We start from the raw sequence: 19,949 nt of genomic DNA, 5'->3' as shown, positions 1-19,949 counted from the left end.
TTTACTTTTTGTCCAAACTCTTGAGCCATGAAGAGAAATTATATATAGATAGATATTTCTTGAACAACTGAACTGCTACATATCTTCTGTCATTGTTATAATCATTAACATTTATACCACATAAATTGGCTGACTTCTTTCCACTGTCCAAACAAATACACCAGATATACTGGCTATAAAAGTTGCAGATGGACAGTATTCGTGTCAAAAACATCCTAACTATGGTGGACTGAAATTGTATTCTGATATTTGAATTTCTCATTGACTAACACAGGAAGTTCTACAAACGATGATAGCCAATAATAAAGAAAAAAAGACAAGCCAAAAATTTTATTATGCAGACAATACTACAGCAGAACCAACCTACCAATCAGAATTATTGTCCTACACAAGATTTTCATTGTTTTGTCTCTAAGATGATTTGTCAAAGCAATTCGTTTCACTGTGTTGCTTTTATAGAAAATTATTTTTGTTTGTTTTATTGTAAGAGTTTCACCCCCTTATATCAACTCCCTTACCAATATTTTTTTTCAGTCAAATGTTGAAGTATGTGTGAAATATTTATTGAATGTGGTGATGAAAATAAAGGTGGACATCAGAGTAATGGCCATAGACTGTCATTGTGAACCCTGTCCACTTTTTTCCTCTGCTGTCCTGCAGGAGGGTTGGGCTAGGATGTAATAGTCTTCAATACATTAAACAAATAATCGCAAACAGCTATAATGCAGTGACCAATTTTTGTTTTTGTAATATTGGGAATTTGGTTTTATAAATTGCTATTGCTTCAAAATGTGTAGTTCTAAGCTTTATTTATATCTTTGGGAAAATGTTTAATCTATATATTGGTATCACATCTTATAACCAATTTTCACACTCTCTCAGTGTGAAATGGCCTTTCATGATTACATCAGCATCTCTCATAACATTTGCAGTGCTTGGAGTCCACAAGTAACCAGACTGAACCTAAGACCTGCTTCTGTGTTGATGTTTGGGGGAAAAAAATTGCAGGAATCTCCCCCAACCCCAGTGATCCGAACTCTTGCACTGTTAAGCCTTTCACATGCCCAGTGCTTGAACCACCCTCTCCCTCTGTTAGAATGTTTGATTGCACTAGTGATCTGGACTGCTTTGGAAGTAACAAGTGTTGCAGTTATGGTGTGGGCAAGATGTGCACTACTCCTGTAGATGAGAGTCAAATGATCACTGTATTGGACAAAGTGATGAACAGAGCTTGTACTGTGTCCACCAATCTTTGTTTAGGTAGGTCTGTTGTGTTGTACTTTAGGTAGGTCTGTTGTGTAGTACTTTAGGTAGGTCTGTTGTGTAGTACTTTAGGTAGGTCTGTTGTGTTGTACTTTAGGTAGGTCTGTTGTGTAGTACTTTAGGTAGGTCTGTTGTGTAGTACTTTAGGTAGGTCTGTTGTGTAGTACTTTAGGTAGGTCTGTTGTGTAGTACTTCAGGTAGGTCTGTTGTGTTGTACTTTAGGTAGGTCTTTTGTGTTGTACTTTAGGTAGGCCTGTTGTGTAGTACTTTAGGTAGGTCTGTTGTGTAGTACTTTAGGTAGGTCTTTTGTGTAGTGCTTTAGGTAGGTCTGTTGTGTAGTACTTTAGGTAGGTCTTTTGTGTAGTACTTTAGGTAGGTCTGTTGTGTAGTACTTTAGGTAGGTCTTTTGTGTAGTGCTTTAGGTAGGTCTGTTGTGTAGTACTTTAGGTAGGTCTGTTGTGTAGTACTTTAGGTAGGTCTGTTGTGTAGTACTTTAGGTAGGTCTTTTGTGTAGTACTTTAGGTAGGTCTTTTGTGTAGTGCTTTAGGTAGGTCTGTTGTGTAGTACTTTAGGTAGGTCTTTTGTGTAGTGCTTTAGGTAGGTCTGTTGTGTAGTACTTTAGGTAGGTCTTTTGTGTAGTACTTTAGGTAGGTCTTTTGTGTAGTACTTTAGGTAGGTCTTTTGTGTAGTGCTTTAGGTAGGTCTTTTGTGTAGTGCTTTAGGTAGGTCTTTTGTGTAGTACTTTAGGTAAGTCTTTTATGTAGTACTTTAGGTAGGTCTGTTGTGTAGTACTTTAGGTAGGTCTGTTGTGTAGTACTTTAGGTAAGTCTTTTATGTAGTACTTTAGGTAGGTCTGTTGTGTAGTACTTTAGGTAGGTCTTTTGTGTAGTACTTTAGGTAGGTCTGTTGTGTAGTACTTTAGGTAGGTCTTTTGTGTAGTACTTTAGGAAGTTCTGTTGTGTAGTACTTTAGGTAGGTCTATTGTGCAGTACTTTAGGTAGGTCTTTTGTGTAGTACTTTAGGTAGGTCTTTTGTGTTGTACTTTAGGTAGGTCTTTTGTGTAGTACTTTAGGTAGGTCTGTTGTGTAGTACTTTAGGTAGGTCTTTTGTGTAGTACTTTAGGTAGGTCTGTTGTGTAGTAGGCTACTATAAATATCTGTACAATTAGTCTTCTTGTAGTTCCACAAATATTAAGGCTAGAATTCAATTGGCATGAATAAAAAATTTGATACTTGAACAGTGCTTTGATATATTGTAAAGTAAGTAAATTTCCCATTTCAGACCATGTGGTCTATTGAGCAAATGTGGTCTATAGGTCAGATGATGTTAAGGTCATCTTTTTTGTGGTTAACGGTTAACGAGCAGGGAGTCATATGGCCAGCACAACGACCAACCACCTTTACTTTCCCCAACTTAAGTCAGATACCCATTAAAGTTGAGTGGACTGAGGAGCACCTTAAAAATCCTGAAATTCAAAATCACAAATCTTTACAGAGATTCAAACACAGGACCTCAGGTTCAGAAGCAAAGCACTGAACCACTCAGCCACCGCCCCAATTATTGGTATATGAGCAGCTGTCTTTTGTATTGGGTGATTATCACTATTTCTTATAATAAGAAAAAAAACAACATTTGTATACCTTTTACAGACCATATTTGTTCATATTCATGGTAGGAGTAAATTTTAAGTTTTACTCTACCATGAGAGTTGAAAGGTGGACCAGGATTAGCACGAGATGATGATATCCTGGTCAACAGGTCCATGTGAATGTGTGTAGTGGTATATGAAGTGCGTAAGATTTAAAGTTAGTTGGTGACTGGACTCTGAGGGATTGAGAATGGGTATATTGTCAGAGTGGTAGACCAAATTTAGAGAGAGTTATTCAAGAGTTTTGAAAGTAGGAAAGTTTTCATAGATTGTCCATGTTGGACTATGTACTTCATTATTTTTGTTTAATATGTTATATAGTTGATAAAGTATTTTATTAACTATAAATAAGTGTTGAGTCTCCTTGGAATGTGTGTTATTACTCCACTGCTAGAAGTCAAGATGTCATGACTTCAAGAGACAGATAGAACACTAGCTCATATACTTAAAAAAAAAGGGTGGGGCAGAGACTTGTTTATAGATTACTATCTAATTGTGAGCTTAAGGAGGTCTAATTGTGAGTTTAAGGAGGTCTAATTGTGAGTTTAAGGAGATGTAATTCTGAGTTTAAGGAGTTCTAATTGTGAGTTTAAGGAGGTATCTGTTAGTGATTGACATACATTTTTATGAAATGAAAGCCATAAATATCTTGTAGGCCATGTATCTGTTATGTTCATTTTATTATTATCTTTTATATGCTTGTAAATTATTTTCTTACTTCAGTGAAGAACTAATATAGGCTTAATACAAGGATGGGATGAGGGGAAGATTCTAGACTTGTCTATTATTTGGTCATGGCTGGCCTTGTTGTGTGCTACGCTATATGGCCTGACATCTTGGTGGTCTCAGAATCCTTCCATGGGAGACTTGAGCTGGGATCTAATAAATCTTCACTTCTGAAGAAACACCAGAAACATGTAAAAAAAAACTTAGTAAATATCAAGCTTGTAGAGTTTTTCTTTTCACATGATGGGTAGCAGGGTTTTGTTGTTTTTTTATGTTAAATTAGACCGTTCTAAAAAAGTCAGCATTCATTTTGAAACCGTTTTTGGCACCACAAAGGGGGGGTAACTCCAGTACATGAATTATATTTCCTGATCTGAAACAGTTGCACTCAACTATGTTTTCCTCACTGACCTTTAATAAGGTACCTAATCTGATACTTTAAACTCTGATTATATTTTTTAGGCAATGCTACCTGCAATGGTGATTGGAAGGCCAAAGGTGAGATCTGTGTCTGTCCACAAGGTCGCATTGGCCCATTCTGTGAAAACACGACTACAGGACCGGCATTAACATCTTGCCAGAAAAAAGCTTTGGCTTATACTGTGTTGAGAGGTGGTAGACTGGTCAGTATGTCCAACATGTCGAATGTCATTGTGTTGCAACAGGTTTTGCCATCCTACAACAACTCGGTAGGTCCTAACATAGATAAGTTACACGTTAGTACTTGTCTTTTCATCCTGGAGTTTTATTGTTCACTTTCATACATCCACCAATTTACAATCTTTCTGCTGTCTGCTCTTCCAGGAAACATTTTTGTTAAGTTTTATTGAAATAATGCAGAAAAACATTAAAGCTAGATAAATCTTTCTTTATAATTGAAGACAGGTGCAGAAGATGAAAAAAAAAAAACTTAAATAGACCACCAGTGGACAATGGCTTTGTCTGCATGAAATACAGAAAAATATGCAGGTCGTAACTGGGCTTGTGTAGTTATGTAAAACACTACACTCATCCTTAATCTGTGTAATGGCAGACATTGCTAATTTAAGTCATTTATAGGCTTAGAAACTGTTTCATGAATTTTTGTGTTATATAGTCTCAAGTCACACAGTCAATTTCTTTTCACACATCTCTACAAAAATTGTAAGCCTTATTTATAATTTTTTTTTTCAAAATTTTTTATGGATAAACTTAAATAATAATAATAAGGCTTGTCTCCAAATCTGAAGATTAATAATAAGGCTTGTCTCCAAATCTGAAGATTAGTGAGGAATGCAGTATTTCCCATGGCTGCGCAGCCCCAGCTGTGACCTACATATTTTGCCACATCCAGGGTAAACATAACTATTGTCCACAGGCGGTCAATTTAGATTTTCTTTTCGTCATCTTCATTTGTCCTCGGCAGCAGATTTTCTTTTGGTCTCAAATGTGTATCCCGCGGCCTTCGTGAGTGACCTCCAGCTGTCTGGTTCTGAGGCCCCATGCAACCAGGTGCTCTCTTCTTAGGCGCCAACTTGCCTTGGCTGACACTTAAATAAGTATCAGACATTAACATTTTATAAATTTAAGATGTTTCATCAAGAAAATGATTATGGATGGATTGCAAGATGTTTTATCAAGAAAATGATGATGGATGGATTGCAAATGAGTGTGAGAAGCCTTGGCCCTGGTATAGACAATTGTAAATGCTAATTATCCTATTGGAGTAGACATGGCAGATTGCCGTTATTGTGTTTTTTACTTCATTATTTTGATCTTGTATTTTGAGTAGTATATGGTTTGCTGTGTTATTCCTCAGACTGAACCATTTACAGTGACCGATTACAATTGTCTGCCCAATGGAGACTACTCGCCCACCCAGTGTGTCCACTACCTCTCCTTTCCCAGCATGTCTTATGTCAATGACACTGAGTGCTTTTGTGTGGATCAGAACGGTCAAGAAATTCTGGGCACCAGGATATCAGCCACATTGGGCCAACCTTTCTGTGGAAGTAAATATGTTATTTAAATATCTTTCAGTTGTGCTACATTTTACATTATGTCATGGCAGAGTGGTAAAGTTTGTCTTCTCAACCAAAAGGTCTCCTATTCAAATTGCCAGTGAAGTCTGAGATCTGATTTTGATAACTTTCCTATGCCCATCTGACATTTTTTATGGGAAGAAAAGGAATTTTGGGAGGGTTGTAGCCCATCAAAATATATATATATATTTCTCATTTCATTAAGCAATATTTAAAGAAATAGTCATTACACTGGAACTACCTCTTGGTGAAAATAGAGCATTAACATTTTCTAGAATTCAATGTTGAGCTTACCTGTTTCTCTGAGCAGTGGAATGTGTCATATGGCAATTGAGTACCATGTATTCTTTGATGCTTAAGCTGAGGGGGATAAAAATACTATAAATTCTTGTTTTTGAGATGAAGACCTTATGGTAATGCTGCACTTTAAGACTTAGTCAACAAATTTAGTTATAAAACACACAAAACTGTTTATGTTTTGATTTTGAAAATGAAGTGGATTTTAACCTAGTTTCTCCTATAATCTTTCCTTCTCTCAAGATCTATGTCATTGTGATGAAAGAAAGAAATACACGTTATTGCAACTTTTTTTTAACATCATACATTCATTGCGTTAATTTTTGTTTGCTAGAGAACTCAATGTGTCCGATCGGCAATCCCTTGTCTGATGATAGTGGAAATCCACAGACTTGTAACAGCAGCTTGAAAACTCCTGAAGGTTATGTCTGCAAGCGCAGCAGATATGGTCGGATGTTCTACTGCCCTACTGCAGAAGGTGAGTTAGAGCTGTTTTTGACTTGGAAGTGAATACCATTAAACAGGCAGCTATCTTGAAAATAATTTTAGTATAGTTTTAATACTAGTTTTTAATAGCTTGCAGCATTAAAAGAAATAAAAATGAAGTCAAAAATTGATCTGTATTTTAGAGTAACAAAAGTAATAAGACACTATTCACACAAATTATATTACATAGAATATGGACATATTAATCATGGACTCAGATTTATATTTTATATTCTAGAGTCTAATCAACGGGATGATTTTTTTTAAATTTTGTGAATAGACGAATGTTGGATGCATGGAAAGAGATCATCTATCTATCAAACATTTTTATTTTACTAATCCTTTAAAAGGAATATTCCTGGTCATTAAACACATTTCTAAACTTCTAAAATTTTATTAAGAAATCATAAAATGTAAAATAATTATTATTTAGGTTCAGCATTAAAGTAATATTAGAATGTTTGTAATTATTGTACATTGTAACAGACCTTACAAAAAAAAAACCTGTGACATTTCGTCTGTAATGGTGTCTCCTCATCTGAGTCCATGTTTAATATGTCCATATTCTATAAAATAAAATCTGTGTGAATAGTGTCTTGTTACTTATGGTAGGATGCTTACATTAACTCTTTTGATAAAACAAAAGGATGCCAATGCATGGACACATCTATAAAATGTATTGTTATTTACGCAAGATAAAAAAAATACTGGCAATGTTATAATCCTATACAATATTTATATCCAACTTAATTTTTTGTTCAATCCAAGCCAGAATAAAATGTATCCTATTTTATTTCACTGCAGGATCTTTTTGATTCAAATTCGCAAACTTAAAAACTTAACAAATGTTTACCTGACTTAATGATTTGTTTATTTACAGCCTTGGACAGCATCTGCAATTTAACCTTGGATGTGGGACCCTCAAACTCTGAGGCTTGTTCATCCACCAACTCTACTAGATATTATTACAATGCTACCACTAAAACTTGTCAGACGTTTACATTTAAAGGTTGTGCTGGGAACCCCAACAACTTTTTAACAGTAGATAACTGCGCTGCTCAATGCATTAAGAACCCCAACATGCGTCCTGGTAATGAATTTTGTTATCTTTTAACTTGTAATGATATCAACTTTTTAAAAATACTGTTTTTATTCAAAACAGATTGACCAAATCTATTCATAAGTGATAATTGTTATCATTAACATCTAATATTTGTAGGCATATCCATTCTTTGAAGTGTGTACAGTTAGGAGACTACAGCTAGTGGAACTACTTATAGTGACATACAATAAACTGAATTCTTCAGTGCATAATCACATGCAATGTTTATTAACAATAATATATAGTTGATGGAAATGTATCAATGCTGAAAGATAATTCCAAATATAATGAGAATTACTATATTCCAGAAGATAATTTATACAATTCATACACATGATCTATGACTGGTATGGATACAAATTCCAAAGTAAAAAATAATTTTGTTTATGCACACTGTAAAATACTTCATAGTTTGACCTTCTAAGAAATGCTTATATAATTAATGACTTTTTAACTTCAATACAATTCCTTCTTTATAGCTACATGGTTAATGACTTTATAACTTCATTTAATGACTTCTTTATAGCTATATGGTTAATGACTTTATAACTTCAATATAATGACTTCCTTATAGCTATATGGTTAATGACTTTATAGCTTAAATATATTAACTTCCTTAAAGCTACATGGTTACTGACTTTATAACTTCAATATAATGACTTCTTCATAGCTACATGGATACTGACTTTATAGCTTAAATATATTGACTTCCTTATAGCTACCTGGTTAATGACTTTATAACTTCAATATAATGACTTCCTTATAGCTATATGGTTAATTACTATATAGCTAAAATATATTGACTTCCTTAAAGCTACATGGTTACTGACTTTATAACTTCAATATAATGACTTCTTCATAGCTACATGGATACTGACTTTATAGCTTAAATATAATGACTTCCTTATAGCTATATGGTTACTGCTCTCAGTCTAAAATGACATCTTAACCCTACAAACCATGTCTTGAATCCTTGATGGATGACAATTGACTCTCTTACTGACTGTCTCACCAACTAAAATCTCATTTTACCCTTTCACCCATACTTCCAGTCATCTGATAAGTAACGTTAGTATTTTTATGCTTTTATGCTCTAAGTTAAACCAATACACATTAAATAGAATACAGTACACTAAGAACACTATTTTATCTGTGACACAACGTATGCCAAAGGCAGTTTTTTATGGTGAGCTAAAAGGTGGTCAACGTAACAGAGGCGCCCCTTGGAAATGCAGGATACACATTTGACACCAAAAGAAAATCTGCTGCCGAGGACAAATGCAGACAGCGAAAAGAAAATCTAAATCGACCACCTGCGGACAATGGTTATGCATGCCCTGGATGTGGCAAAATAAGTATGTCACAGCTAGGACTGCGCAGCCATGGGAAATACTGCATTCCTCACTAATCTTCGGACTCGAAGACTAGCCTTATTATTATTTTAACTTTTCACTGTGCACTTATAAGTCCATCTTATTTTTAAAATAACTGTGAATGAGAATGATATCTACTGTGTTGACAGTGTTTTAGCTGATATAGAGGCAAGATCTAGGCTTTGGGGTCATGTAGAATAACATATTCTCCCCCAACCAGTGACTCACTCCTTGATTGGGTTACCAGACACTTACACATCTATGAGAGAGCAAAAATGTGGACAAAGCCTTATGAAGAAGACAACTTTAAACATGTATTTGATGAAATTCATTAGGAAATTAAAAGCTGTAACACTTCTTTATAAAGTATCATATTTCTTCGACTAAATGACTTTCTAGTAAGTCATTCACACAATATACATGTGGAAAAAGATTCAAAAGCCAGGTATTTTCACACTATAGATGAATTGTTGCTAGATATGTGACAAAATATGTCCACCTTTTGCTGAACATCTGGTAACCCTTCCCAAGAACTTATTCTGATGCATCCAAGGAAATGAATTATATACATTTGGACACTATTGCTTTTAAGATGTCACAACCCTTATTGTACCAGTAAAACAGAAACGCTAAGTGCTGTTTCCCTACCAAAGTCTTACTTTATCATCTCCAAGCATAAGTTTCTATGTTTGGATGCATTACAAATCAGATGAATAGTTTGATTGCTAGGTCTGTGTGTTGACCTAATTCTTTTATCTGCTCTGTCAGGTTCCTGCCCTAGTGACAAAGTTTCAGTTGCAAGAGGCCAGTGTAAAGACCAGTGTTCATCAGACGTGGACTGTGGCCTGGCTCAAAAGTGCTGCAAGATCAACTGTGCCAGGCAATGTGTCCCGGCAGTGGGTAAGCTTTTCTTAGGATTCAATATCAATTTTATCTTATCACAACTGTTCCTTCTTAACAGATGATAATTATATCTTACCTGTCAATCTATTCATGCATGTTAGGGACTTCTAATCTATATAGGGGAAGGATGGATAAAAATTTTTTTCTCTTTTTTTAAAATTATTATAGATTTTATTAAGCGCTACTGTCATGCTCATAGAATGCTCAGGGCGCTATGGTCCAATCTCTTTTGTGGATCAGTGGAGGAGAGGGGGTATCTGGGAGAAGTTTTGTCCAGGCTGCCTTTAGGCGCTCAGTAAACACAACTCTGCTCGAGTCAGGTGTTGAACCTTGAGCCCCCTTCATAGGCAGCCAAGACAAGCCAAGTTAAGGCGTACTTAGCCTCTTGACCACGGCTCTTATACATATCTTATGACATTGTGCATACTTTTAATACATAATATTCTAATTATTAAAAAAAAGGTTTTGAACAAGGTATATGTTGACTGGTTTACAAAGGCAATTAATATGATTTTGGTCATTTAAATAAAAAGCAACCATGTCAAAATGATCAATACAATGTCAATAATTTAATCAGATGTATTCTTTTGATTAGACATAAAAATTTTTTTTTTTAAACATACCAAACTATAGACAATTTATTTATAGTTCTGTAGTTCTGTTAACAACATTAACAATGACATTCTTGGGAGATATCGTAATGGTTGATATTTATAAAAAGAAATCAACAATAGGTTTTGATGACATATATTTAATATTTAATTTACTGATGTAAATTTCATGAATTTGAGAGAAACTGGGGATTGAACTTATATTTGGTGTGCTATTGTATAAATTATTTGCTCTCATAGTGTATTGTTATGTGTAATGCACAATTGTAAAAGAATTTTCTCATGGATAATGAAGATTGTTATTATTGTATTATTAGCGAAATAAATGAATTTTCAATCTTTTAATCAAGATTCTCAAGAGGTAGTCTGTACTATTATTATTATTATTTTTATTAATAATGGCGATGTCTTCAATTTCAAAGAGTAAGGATGATAGCAGTGTTTCACATGACTACCCCTATGCAATGGTGACCTGCACATTTTTATGCATTTCATGCAGACAAAGATGTAGTCTGCCAGTGTTCTATTTAAGTTTTCTTTTTGTCTTCTGTGTCTGTCTTCAATAAGGCTTTTCTTTTGGTCTCAATTGTGTGTCCTGCAGCTCTCTTTCTCTTTCAAAGGCTAGCATCTGCTGCCAGCTACTTTCCTTTATGCCTAGGCCTATTATGTTTGAAAAAAACAGATCAAGTGTTAAAAATTGAATTGATATTCCACTTAAAAGATTTTTACACAGACCAAGAAGTTAATAACTTATGTTTAAAAAATAAAAGGAAAATAAGCAACATTATTGCAAAATCTTGATGTGGAGTATTAATATCATAATCTATATAGATTGTTTAAGTTCAAAATATATATTTTTCTACAGATGAATCCAACAAGAATTTAAAATGTCCTCTTGGTCAGTCTCGTGGTCAGTGTAGTGCTAGCACACCATGTGGGAAAGGACTCTATTGCAATAATGGATTTTGCTGCTTAAATTATAATGGTAATAATTTAAAATTGTGTTTTTATGTATGGTATACACACATTTAATGTATATACACTCCCTGATACTTGTTCTGTCTTACACCCACATTATAAGGCTCCTCCACATGTACTTTTGGCCCATGAATCCTAGAATCCCTTACTTTTTCCTTCAGATAATTATGTCAAAGCCAAAACCTCCTGCAGGATGATGGGGGATGGCAGTGGGCAGGTTTGAACCTGGAACCATCAAGATGCCTATGTACTAGCTAGTACTCAGTTATTGTTTGTGACAGTATGAAATTAAAAAAAAAATCAGCTCAGCATTTTCAGAATATTATCATTTCAAATATTTATCAATCAAGAAAAATCATCCCACACTAATGATCATTTTTCTCCCAGGTAAAAAAAAAGGAAAACCTTTTTCTGTTGTGCATACAATTTAACACACACAAATGCAGACCTATAGCAATATCTTTTGCCCTATTTGTTTACAAACCTTTGTTTGAATAATTGCTTTGAACCAAAATGTAAAACAATAAACATGCAAATCAAAACCAAATCTGTTGCTTATATTTTTAAATTATAGTTCTATACTTGTCTAATGGTTATTTAATGTGCATACTTCAAGGTGAAGAAGATTCAGACTTTTGCTCAGTTCCACCTGTATTAGGTGAGAATTGTGCTACCCCAGAAGAAAGATATTTCTACAACTCCACCTCCCAGATGTGCCAGAAGTTTAACTACAGTGGATGCCAGCCAGAGTTTAACAACTTTGCCAGCTTGGACGACTGCTGCACATCTTGTGGAAAGAAAGGTAATTCAGGGCCCATGTATTCAGGACTTCTTTATGTATGTTTAACATATAAGCTCAGTGATAAGATGACCCTTGAAGATGGCTGATTGTAGTAAGTGCATGTATAAACATTTTCTAACCCTGATCAAGTAGATAAATGCATTTATTAGAAAGTCTGACATTGTTGTGTTGTTTTGTTTTGTATATCTTGTATGCAATCAGACTTCATTACAATTGTATGCTTTATTCAGCCATTAAATTAATTCTGATTACTTATGGTTCCTTAAGTATCTCTGAATATGGTTGTAAAGACATTTATTCTGATCGTAATCCAACCAGATATTTCCACTAATTAAAGTGAATCAGTATTGGTCAATGTAACATAGTTTTAGATTTTTCATTTGGGAGCTTATTAGAACTTTGTTTATTTAAAAGTAGCTTAATTATAGGGTGCATGATGGTTGAATGGTAAAGTGCTTAGCCTCTGAACTGACAAGTCTCAGTTTCAAATCTCAGTGATGATTGGGATTTTGAATTTTAGAATTGGTATGATGCCCAACAGATCTGCAACAGCTTGGGGTTAGGGCGTGGAGACGAAGGGCCCAGGAGAGATCTGAATGGAAGGACGTGTTGAAGCAGGCCAGAGCCCTCCATGGGCTGTAGTGCCACAGGGTTGGATGATGCCCAACTCCTATGTAGTCTGCTAGATGTACAGGACATTATTTTTGCTTATATCAATTTTTTAAATGATATTAAAGAGGGTTTGTGAACCAATGTTTCTACAACTAATAAAAATATAACAGATTATGTTATTTTTAAGTTTATCAATGATGAAAGCACTATTTCAATTGTATACGATAAGCAATGTATATTAGATCACTCACAAATAAACATTTCTGTTGTATAATTCTCTTGTATCTTTGTGTTTTGTGGAGTCATTGGCTGAGCTACATAATAATCTTAGTAGCTTTACCACTGTACATTTTTATTTATTTTTTATAATTGTTCATATTTCCCCTTAGGTCGTTGTAAAGTTGGTGAGTGTCCTGCTATAAAGATAGGGTCTATCAGCTCCTGTGGCAACCAATGCTCAGCTGATGGTGAATGCCCAGGAAAAAAGATCTGTTGTTCTACAGGCTGTGGATTTCAATGTGTTCTTCCTGCAGGTATATTTCATTACATTTCTATGCTTAATTATACTTCTAACTCTTGGTATTCACACTCTTTTTTATCATGCATTTACTCCTTCAGTGCAAATTATTTTGATAAAAAAAATTGGAGTTTTCCAGGATGAACACAAATTTTCAAGGATGGTAGAGCTACTAAAGCAAATGTAACTTTTTTATTTTATTAAATTACCTAACATATTTTATTTTATTTTAAAGGAAAATGAATGGGCTACAAAAGTATAATAAATAAAATAAATTCAAGAATTGTTTTTTCATGAATTTTAAACTGAGGAAAGGAAAAATATATAACAAATTCATTAAAAATTGATATACTGAAATATTTAACCTTTTAATTAAACATTTAATCCAGAAATCTTAAAAAATGACAAAACTAAACACATTTAATCACTTCAAATTTCATGAAAGATGAACAAATGCACTTAGAAATTGTATTATTAACATTTTTTTGGGTCCCTGGAAATAAACTAAAAAAGAGGAACTACTAACACAATGTTGTCTTTTTAAAAAAAAACACGTTGTTCCTGCAACCCATAACTAAAACAAACAAAAATCACTCTCATACTCCAAAAAAAAAGAGAAATAAAAAAGTTTAACATTAAAAAGATTATTTGAACAAACATTAACTAACTTCTATCTCACAATTCATTATTCTAGTTTCTCTGGGAACCCTAAACATATTAATTAGTCACTTTGTTTAACTATTAGCTCATTTAATTCAAGAGATGTTCCTTTGTTTCTTATGATAATCCATTTGGTGTGCCTGATAGTTATAGTCCACTACTTTATGTCACAGAGATGGTTTCTTTTTAGCTTTGTTTGTTTGTTTTAGTCAGCAGCAATACTTCTGATTGTGTAGCCAGGCAAACGCAAGTTAAGATCAAGATGAATCTCAATGTCACAGACAAAGATCCCAGAGGATGTGACGTTACCCATATTCCCAGGTAAGTATTTAGAATATTGCAGAGTACCTTAAAAACTAGTTTTTTGAAATCCCACATTTTTCTACATCCGTTAACTTATACTGAACAATTTTTTTTTCTTTTTAATTGTATGAATAATTTCCTTATTAAAGAATAATTCTGAGCAATATTTATTTTAACAGAAATAAAAGGATTTTTCAACAATTTAACAAAAATTAGTTTGTAATTGACATATAATACAAAAATGATTACCAGATAGGTTGATATGAAAAAATTACTATCCTTATGTCATGATTAGTTAACTCAAAGCTAAAATCCTGCTTGAAATGGGAAACTAACATTAGCCAAGTTAATAAAGTAGTAAGCAGGCTCTAAGGAAGGCAACAAACAATTTTGGCCCTATATACTGCCTGCCTTAAGATGCTAGTATGTTTTGTTTAATCAGCAGAATGAGATGAATATTATTTTGTGTGTATATCAATTACTCTATAGCAGTGGTCTTCAACCTTTTTTGGCCTACCGCCCCCTTTTCGAAATTTTTCTTTACAAAAATTCGCCAGCGCCCCCCTCTAGGAAAAACAGTTATAAAGAAGCGTAAGAAGGCAAATTTGAACAAAATATCATCTATCAATTAATTTTTATGCTGTCAATAACACTTATCCCGCTTGGGAGACGACCGCGTGCCAAAGGCGATTGTTGTGAACTCCTTGGCCTATGACTGATAAGCTTTGAGGAGGACTGAGTTACAGAGGTGTCCCCCTCCCCCGTGAGTGCTATAAAGATGTATTCAGGCGCCATTTCGCTCTTAATGGCATAGAGGAAAGTACCTGGCAGTATTCTCTGTCAGCAGATAGCCTCTGAGAGAAACAGTTCGAGAGCACTTACAAGAACTGCGGGACAAACATTTGATACTCAAAGAAAAGCCAGCATACAACGGCTTTGTCTGCATAAAATTCGGGAAAATATGTAGGTCGCAGTTGGGTTTGCTTAGTTATGTGAAACACTGGACTCTTCGGAATTAAAGGCAAAAACAGGCAATATTATCATTAAGCAAAAATTATGGCAAATAATTTGCAGTGATTACACACAAAAATTAATTGTAAAGACTTTCTTTCAAATCCTAAGAATAGTCTCCGCTAAAATTTTGGAATATTAGGGCCTACTGTTTTTAGGTTTCATTGTAAATTTAGTTTTACTTTTTAATATAAATATTATTATTGCTGAATTCAATACAAAATGAAATTAAGCTATTGGTAACCTTGTGCCTGCAGTCTGACAATATTAGAAATTTCAAGCTTTAAGTTAGCCAAGCAAGGCGAAGGTCTCCTCTAGTGGGTACATCCAGTCTCTTTCTTTGCTTATTCATTAACTTTGTTACGCACTAAATTTAGGTTACCCATGTATGTTGAAAAGCTAAAACATAATTCCGATTTCGACCACAGTTTTGGAATTTTACTGAAACATTTAAATGCAGCCACATCTCTGTTGTGCCTCCAGGGGCGTAGCTAGGAATTTCCATCGTTTTGGGTCCAAGGGGCTTGACATCTTTGGGGGCCGCTGCATTTTGCTAATATTTAATTAAATTAATTTAAAAAGCACTAATTTGGGCCCCCCTTAAATGGGTGCCCGGGGGATTTTCAATTTCCCCCCCCCCCCATAGCTACGCCACTGTGTGCCTCCTATGTTTACATTCTTTTTACTGAAGACATAGTTTTGTAAATCTATTTTTTCATGCAACTCAATTTGAAAGTCAGTAACAGATGTTTAATAATTGTCATTTATAATCATCTGAAAATGCCATCAAAGTAGAACTTACTTTTTTTCTAGTGGCAATTCACTAAATCTCAAGGAAATATTACATGACATCCCAGTGAGTTTTCGTAAAAATATTTAATCAATGTTTTTTGTTTTTAAAAAGTTAAATTATTCTATTAAATGTTACCTTTAATGTTTTTTGCAATTAATATTTTAATATCAATATATTAACATATCTAGATATAATCTAAAAGGCGTATTACCTAGTTTGTTGATCAAATCTTAAACGTTTATACGCGCAAGATCCAAGGACAATAAATACTCTCCGATCATAGTAAAAGAAGTAAGAATTTAAAAATAGAAAAAATTAAATTAGAAGCAAGTTAACTATAATTTGTCTATATTCAGTTTCCCAGCTTTAATGTTGAAGAATTTTTAAATTTGTTCTGTTTCAGAGCACCTTTAGTTTCTTCTTTCCGCCTTTATGCCCAGCGCCCCCTTACCGCCCCATTTTGTGCCCAGCGCCCCCCTACCGCCCCTTTGGCTCTCAGCGCCCCCCAAAATCTCAAAAACGCCCCCTAGGGGGCGATATCGCCCCCGTTGAAGACCACTGCTCTATAGAATGTTAATAGGCAATTAGATAACAGCTTTGTCAGAGTCAATTGTAACAAAATCAGTAGCTGAGTTATCGCTGAATTCTTCATTTTTCTCAGACTCGGACTATGCCTAATTATTATTCTATTGATTATTTTGGAAGAGTGCGTTGCTTCCAAATTGGGAGTCCTGGGTTCGAATGTTGATAAAGACTGGGATTTTGAATTTTGGGATTTTTAGGGCGCCCTTGAGTCCACCAAACTCTAATGGGTACCTGACTTAAGTTAGGGGAAAGTAAAGGTGGCTGGTCATTGTTCTAGCCACATGACTCCCTACTCATTAACCATTGGCCAAAGAAACAGATGACCTTAACATCCATCATCTGCCCTATAGATTGCAAGTTCTGACGGGGTGAACATTACTTTTACTATTGACTGTGTTGAGATACAGAATGAGTTAGATATGTTTTTATGAAGTGAAAAAAAAAGTGATCTATAATTAGCTCAGACCAAGAAATTAAAGTTTTGACAATTGATTCTTGGAGAAATAATGGTGCTTTCATAACTATTTTAAATTTGTCTCTCACCCATTTTAATTCAAAGTTTTCATAACATTTTTTGTAAAACACTAAATAAAATACCAGCTAATAACATCTTTGATAACAATATTTGAAATATGGTTGAACAATTAACTTTGTGACTTTCTACCATTTTCTTGGCCACAGTTTCTAAAAACCAGAAAACTGAGTAATCTCTAGGAAATACTTTTTTCTAAATATTATTTTACCCTAAAGCCTACAAACCTGGGCTCATGATGTATTCTAAATGCAGTGACATCTAATAAATTGTTTTCGGACTTATTTTCTAATTTTTTTCGACTGTCAGAGAGAATAAAAAGAACACCTAGTGTACATAATATTCTTTCTGGAAAATGAGTAAATCCAGGAAAGTTGGTGCATTAGGTGTCAGTATAATTATTTTAAAAGTCTATTTTTAATTTTTGTATTGCATCAGGTGCGAATCAGATGGTTCATGGTCTAAGCTGCAGTGTCAGCCTACTCTTGGTATTTGTTGGTGCGTCACATCTCAAGGCAATTATGTAGAGAACACTATCACTAAAGGATCACCTCCATGTAACACAAGTAAGTCTTTGCTTTATACAAAAACTAGCCTGGTATGACCAGCAGCCTGCGGGTCTTAGTTTTGGTATTACTGATCTACTGGTTTGAATTTAGATCTATGTTAAACATGGAGAATATTCCCTTCACATTTTTTTATTTTGCCACGAAAATAATAGTAAAGTGTGAAAATGGGTTTACCCGTTTAGCGACATTAAATATAAAATACTGTGAAAACAGGTTTACCCGATTTGTTAAAAAAAAGTTTAATCTTTTAACAGAGATACAATTAGGTACTTCTTGTCTATTTTTAGGGCCCTTTGGTACCGGTAGTGGTAAGGACATTAAACATACATTAGGGTCTCTGCCATGATCTAGAGAACATTTATGCCAAGTTTTATCAAGATTGGTTAAACGGTTTTCATTTTTATACAGTACATACATACATACATACATACTCATTACTTTCTGCTTTATATAATAGATAAGCAGTTAATACTAAGCTTATATTAAGCTTCTTATTTGAACATGTGTGTCAGTGTATTGCTGCCAAGTTCAAGGACCTGAATCTTAGATTAAAATAAAGCTGGGAATTTATTATGATTTCATCAGCTCTCATGCTTCTATATTCTATGTGTCATATTAATTGACCATTTCTTTAAGCATTAAGATTCAAATGACACTTAAGATAGATTTTTTTTTTTTGCTTCATCTTCATTACTTGCCAAAATGCCAGCTATAGTAACAATAGACCTTTATCTTAATTCTTTAGAAAGTGGATTCTTCTTATGTTGAAAGACCTATAACCTGTTAGACATTATGAAACTGTTTAGAAACCTTTAATGTGCATTATATTATCTCTGTGTTTCAAATTACAGAATTAATGAAAAATACTAAAATTATAAAGTAAATTAATTTTTTTTTTGGACTTCAGTATCTGTGCCTGTACTGGATGCATCAGATATAGCCAAGAAAGATGTTTCTTCAGCAAATATTACTGGTAAGAATTGGTATTGTTATTATGTATTTCTTAATGAGCCTTTGCCTTTTACATAAATATTTCATTTTTAATGTCCCTTATGTTTTTAAAATAACTGATTTTTAATTTATTTGTCTCCAGTCTGCCAAACTGGCACTAGCCCCAAGTGTTGCCCTGCTGCTCTGTGCCACAAGCCATGTGCTGCATATCCCAATGCACAATGTGTCATTGATCCCTGTGGGGGCTGCACTGTTAAGTATTATGATGAAACAGGATTAGTTGACTGTACAGAAAGTAAGTTTCTTTTCCCAACATTTGTATGGGCTTTAGGTCTGTAGGGGTGTAGTGTTCTGAGCTATTGGTCAAATTTTAAATGAAAAAACTATAACTTTAAGTTCAAATAATAATTGTTTACTGCCGTGCCAAAACAATGTCTTTAAGCCATAGGAACAATGTATAACTAATTGCATGATATGGAAGATTTCAGGATACAAATACAACATTCTTTATTTTTAAGCAATAGTCATTACTGTACAATTGGTAAAACTATTCTTAGTCTGAGTAATTTAATTTAAAAAAAAATTAAGAACTTTTATATTAAGCTACAGTATTAATATTTCCTGGTTATATATTCCTTTAAAACACATTTAAAAGTATTTTCTAACAAACATTAAATCAAAATATTTTTTAATAGCAAAAATATTGTATTATAATTTAATCCTAATTTCAAAACCACAAAGGAAAATTATACAACAAAGTAGCATAGGTTCTTGTAATTGCTTTAGACAGAGGTTAGTTAAATAAGCATTATATTACATTATATTAATTTTAAAATCTATTTTGAAGTTTTTTTATTTCTAGTTATTACACACAAACAAAATATTTATGAACCACATAAAGGGTTTCTACAGTGTAAATTAATTATTAATTATAGCCTATACATCTGGGAGAAGGCTTTTTGTGCTGCCTTTAGGCGCTCAGTAAACAACTCTGCTCGAGTTGGGTGTCAAACCATTAGCCCCCTTCATAGGTAGCCAAGTTCAAGCATGCTTAGCCTCTTGACCATGCCTCCCACAAATAACCTTCATGTGTTTATGAAGCTGTTCAGGAGATGATATTTCCATAAGCCATATACTCCAAGATCCTGCATCACTGCAGCAAAACCTGGGTTGGAAGAAAAGTCCTCATTATTCTTTGTTGAGTAA

The 19,949-nt window shown here is 34.0% G+C and overlaps 1 protein-coding gene across 2 annotated transcripts in view; it reads left to right on the top strand.

Annotated features, from left to right (window-relative positions):
* Positions 1-19,949, top strand: part of LOC106062499 (uncharacterized) — a 134,914-nt gene that overhangs the window by 93,784 nt on the left and 21,181 nt on the right. For both annotated transcript variants that reach the window (XM_056041893.1, XM_056041894.1), the window contains 13 exons: positions 933-1,260; positions 4,100-4,326; positions 5,436-5,628; positions 6,290-6,433; positions 7,322-7,531; positions 9,685-9,816; positions 11,296-11,415; positions 12,025-12,210; positions 13,212-13,355; positions 14,209-14,320; positions 17,662-17,789; positions 18,700-18,765; positions 18,886-19,038. In XM_056041893.1, the coding sequence (XP_055897868.1) occupies positions 933-1,260; positions 4,100-4,326; positions 5,436-5,628; positions 6,290-6,433; positions 7,322-7,531; positions 9,685-9,816; positions 11,296-11,415; positions 12,025-12,210; positions 13,212-13,355; positions 14,209-14,320; positions 17,662-17,789; positions 18,700-18,765; positions 18,886-19,038 (2,143 nt within the window). The remainder of the gene's footprint in view (positions 1-932; positions 1,261-4,099; positions 4,327-5,435; positions 5,629-6,289; positions 6,434-7,321; positions 7,532-9,684; positions 9,817-11,295; positions 11,416-12,024; positions 12,211-13,211; positions 13,356-14,208; positions 14,321-17,661; positions 17,790-18,699; positions 18,766-18,885; positions 19,039-19,949) is intronic.

The sequence above is a fragment of the Biomphalaria glabrata genome, chromosome 9 (assembly GCF_947242115.1).
Source record: "Biomphalaria glabrata chromosome 9, xgBioGlab47.1, whole genome shotgun sequence".
In the NCBI taxonomy this organism is placed as follows: domain Eukaryota; kingdom Metazoa; phylum Mollusca; class Gastropoda; family Planorbidae; genus Biomphalaria; species Biomphalaria glabrata.
The sequence above is the reverse complement of the archived record's forward strand: the minus strand, read 5'-3'. Positions and strand labels throughout refer to the sequence as shown.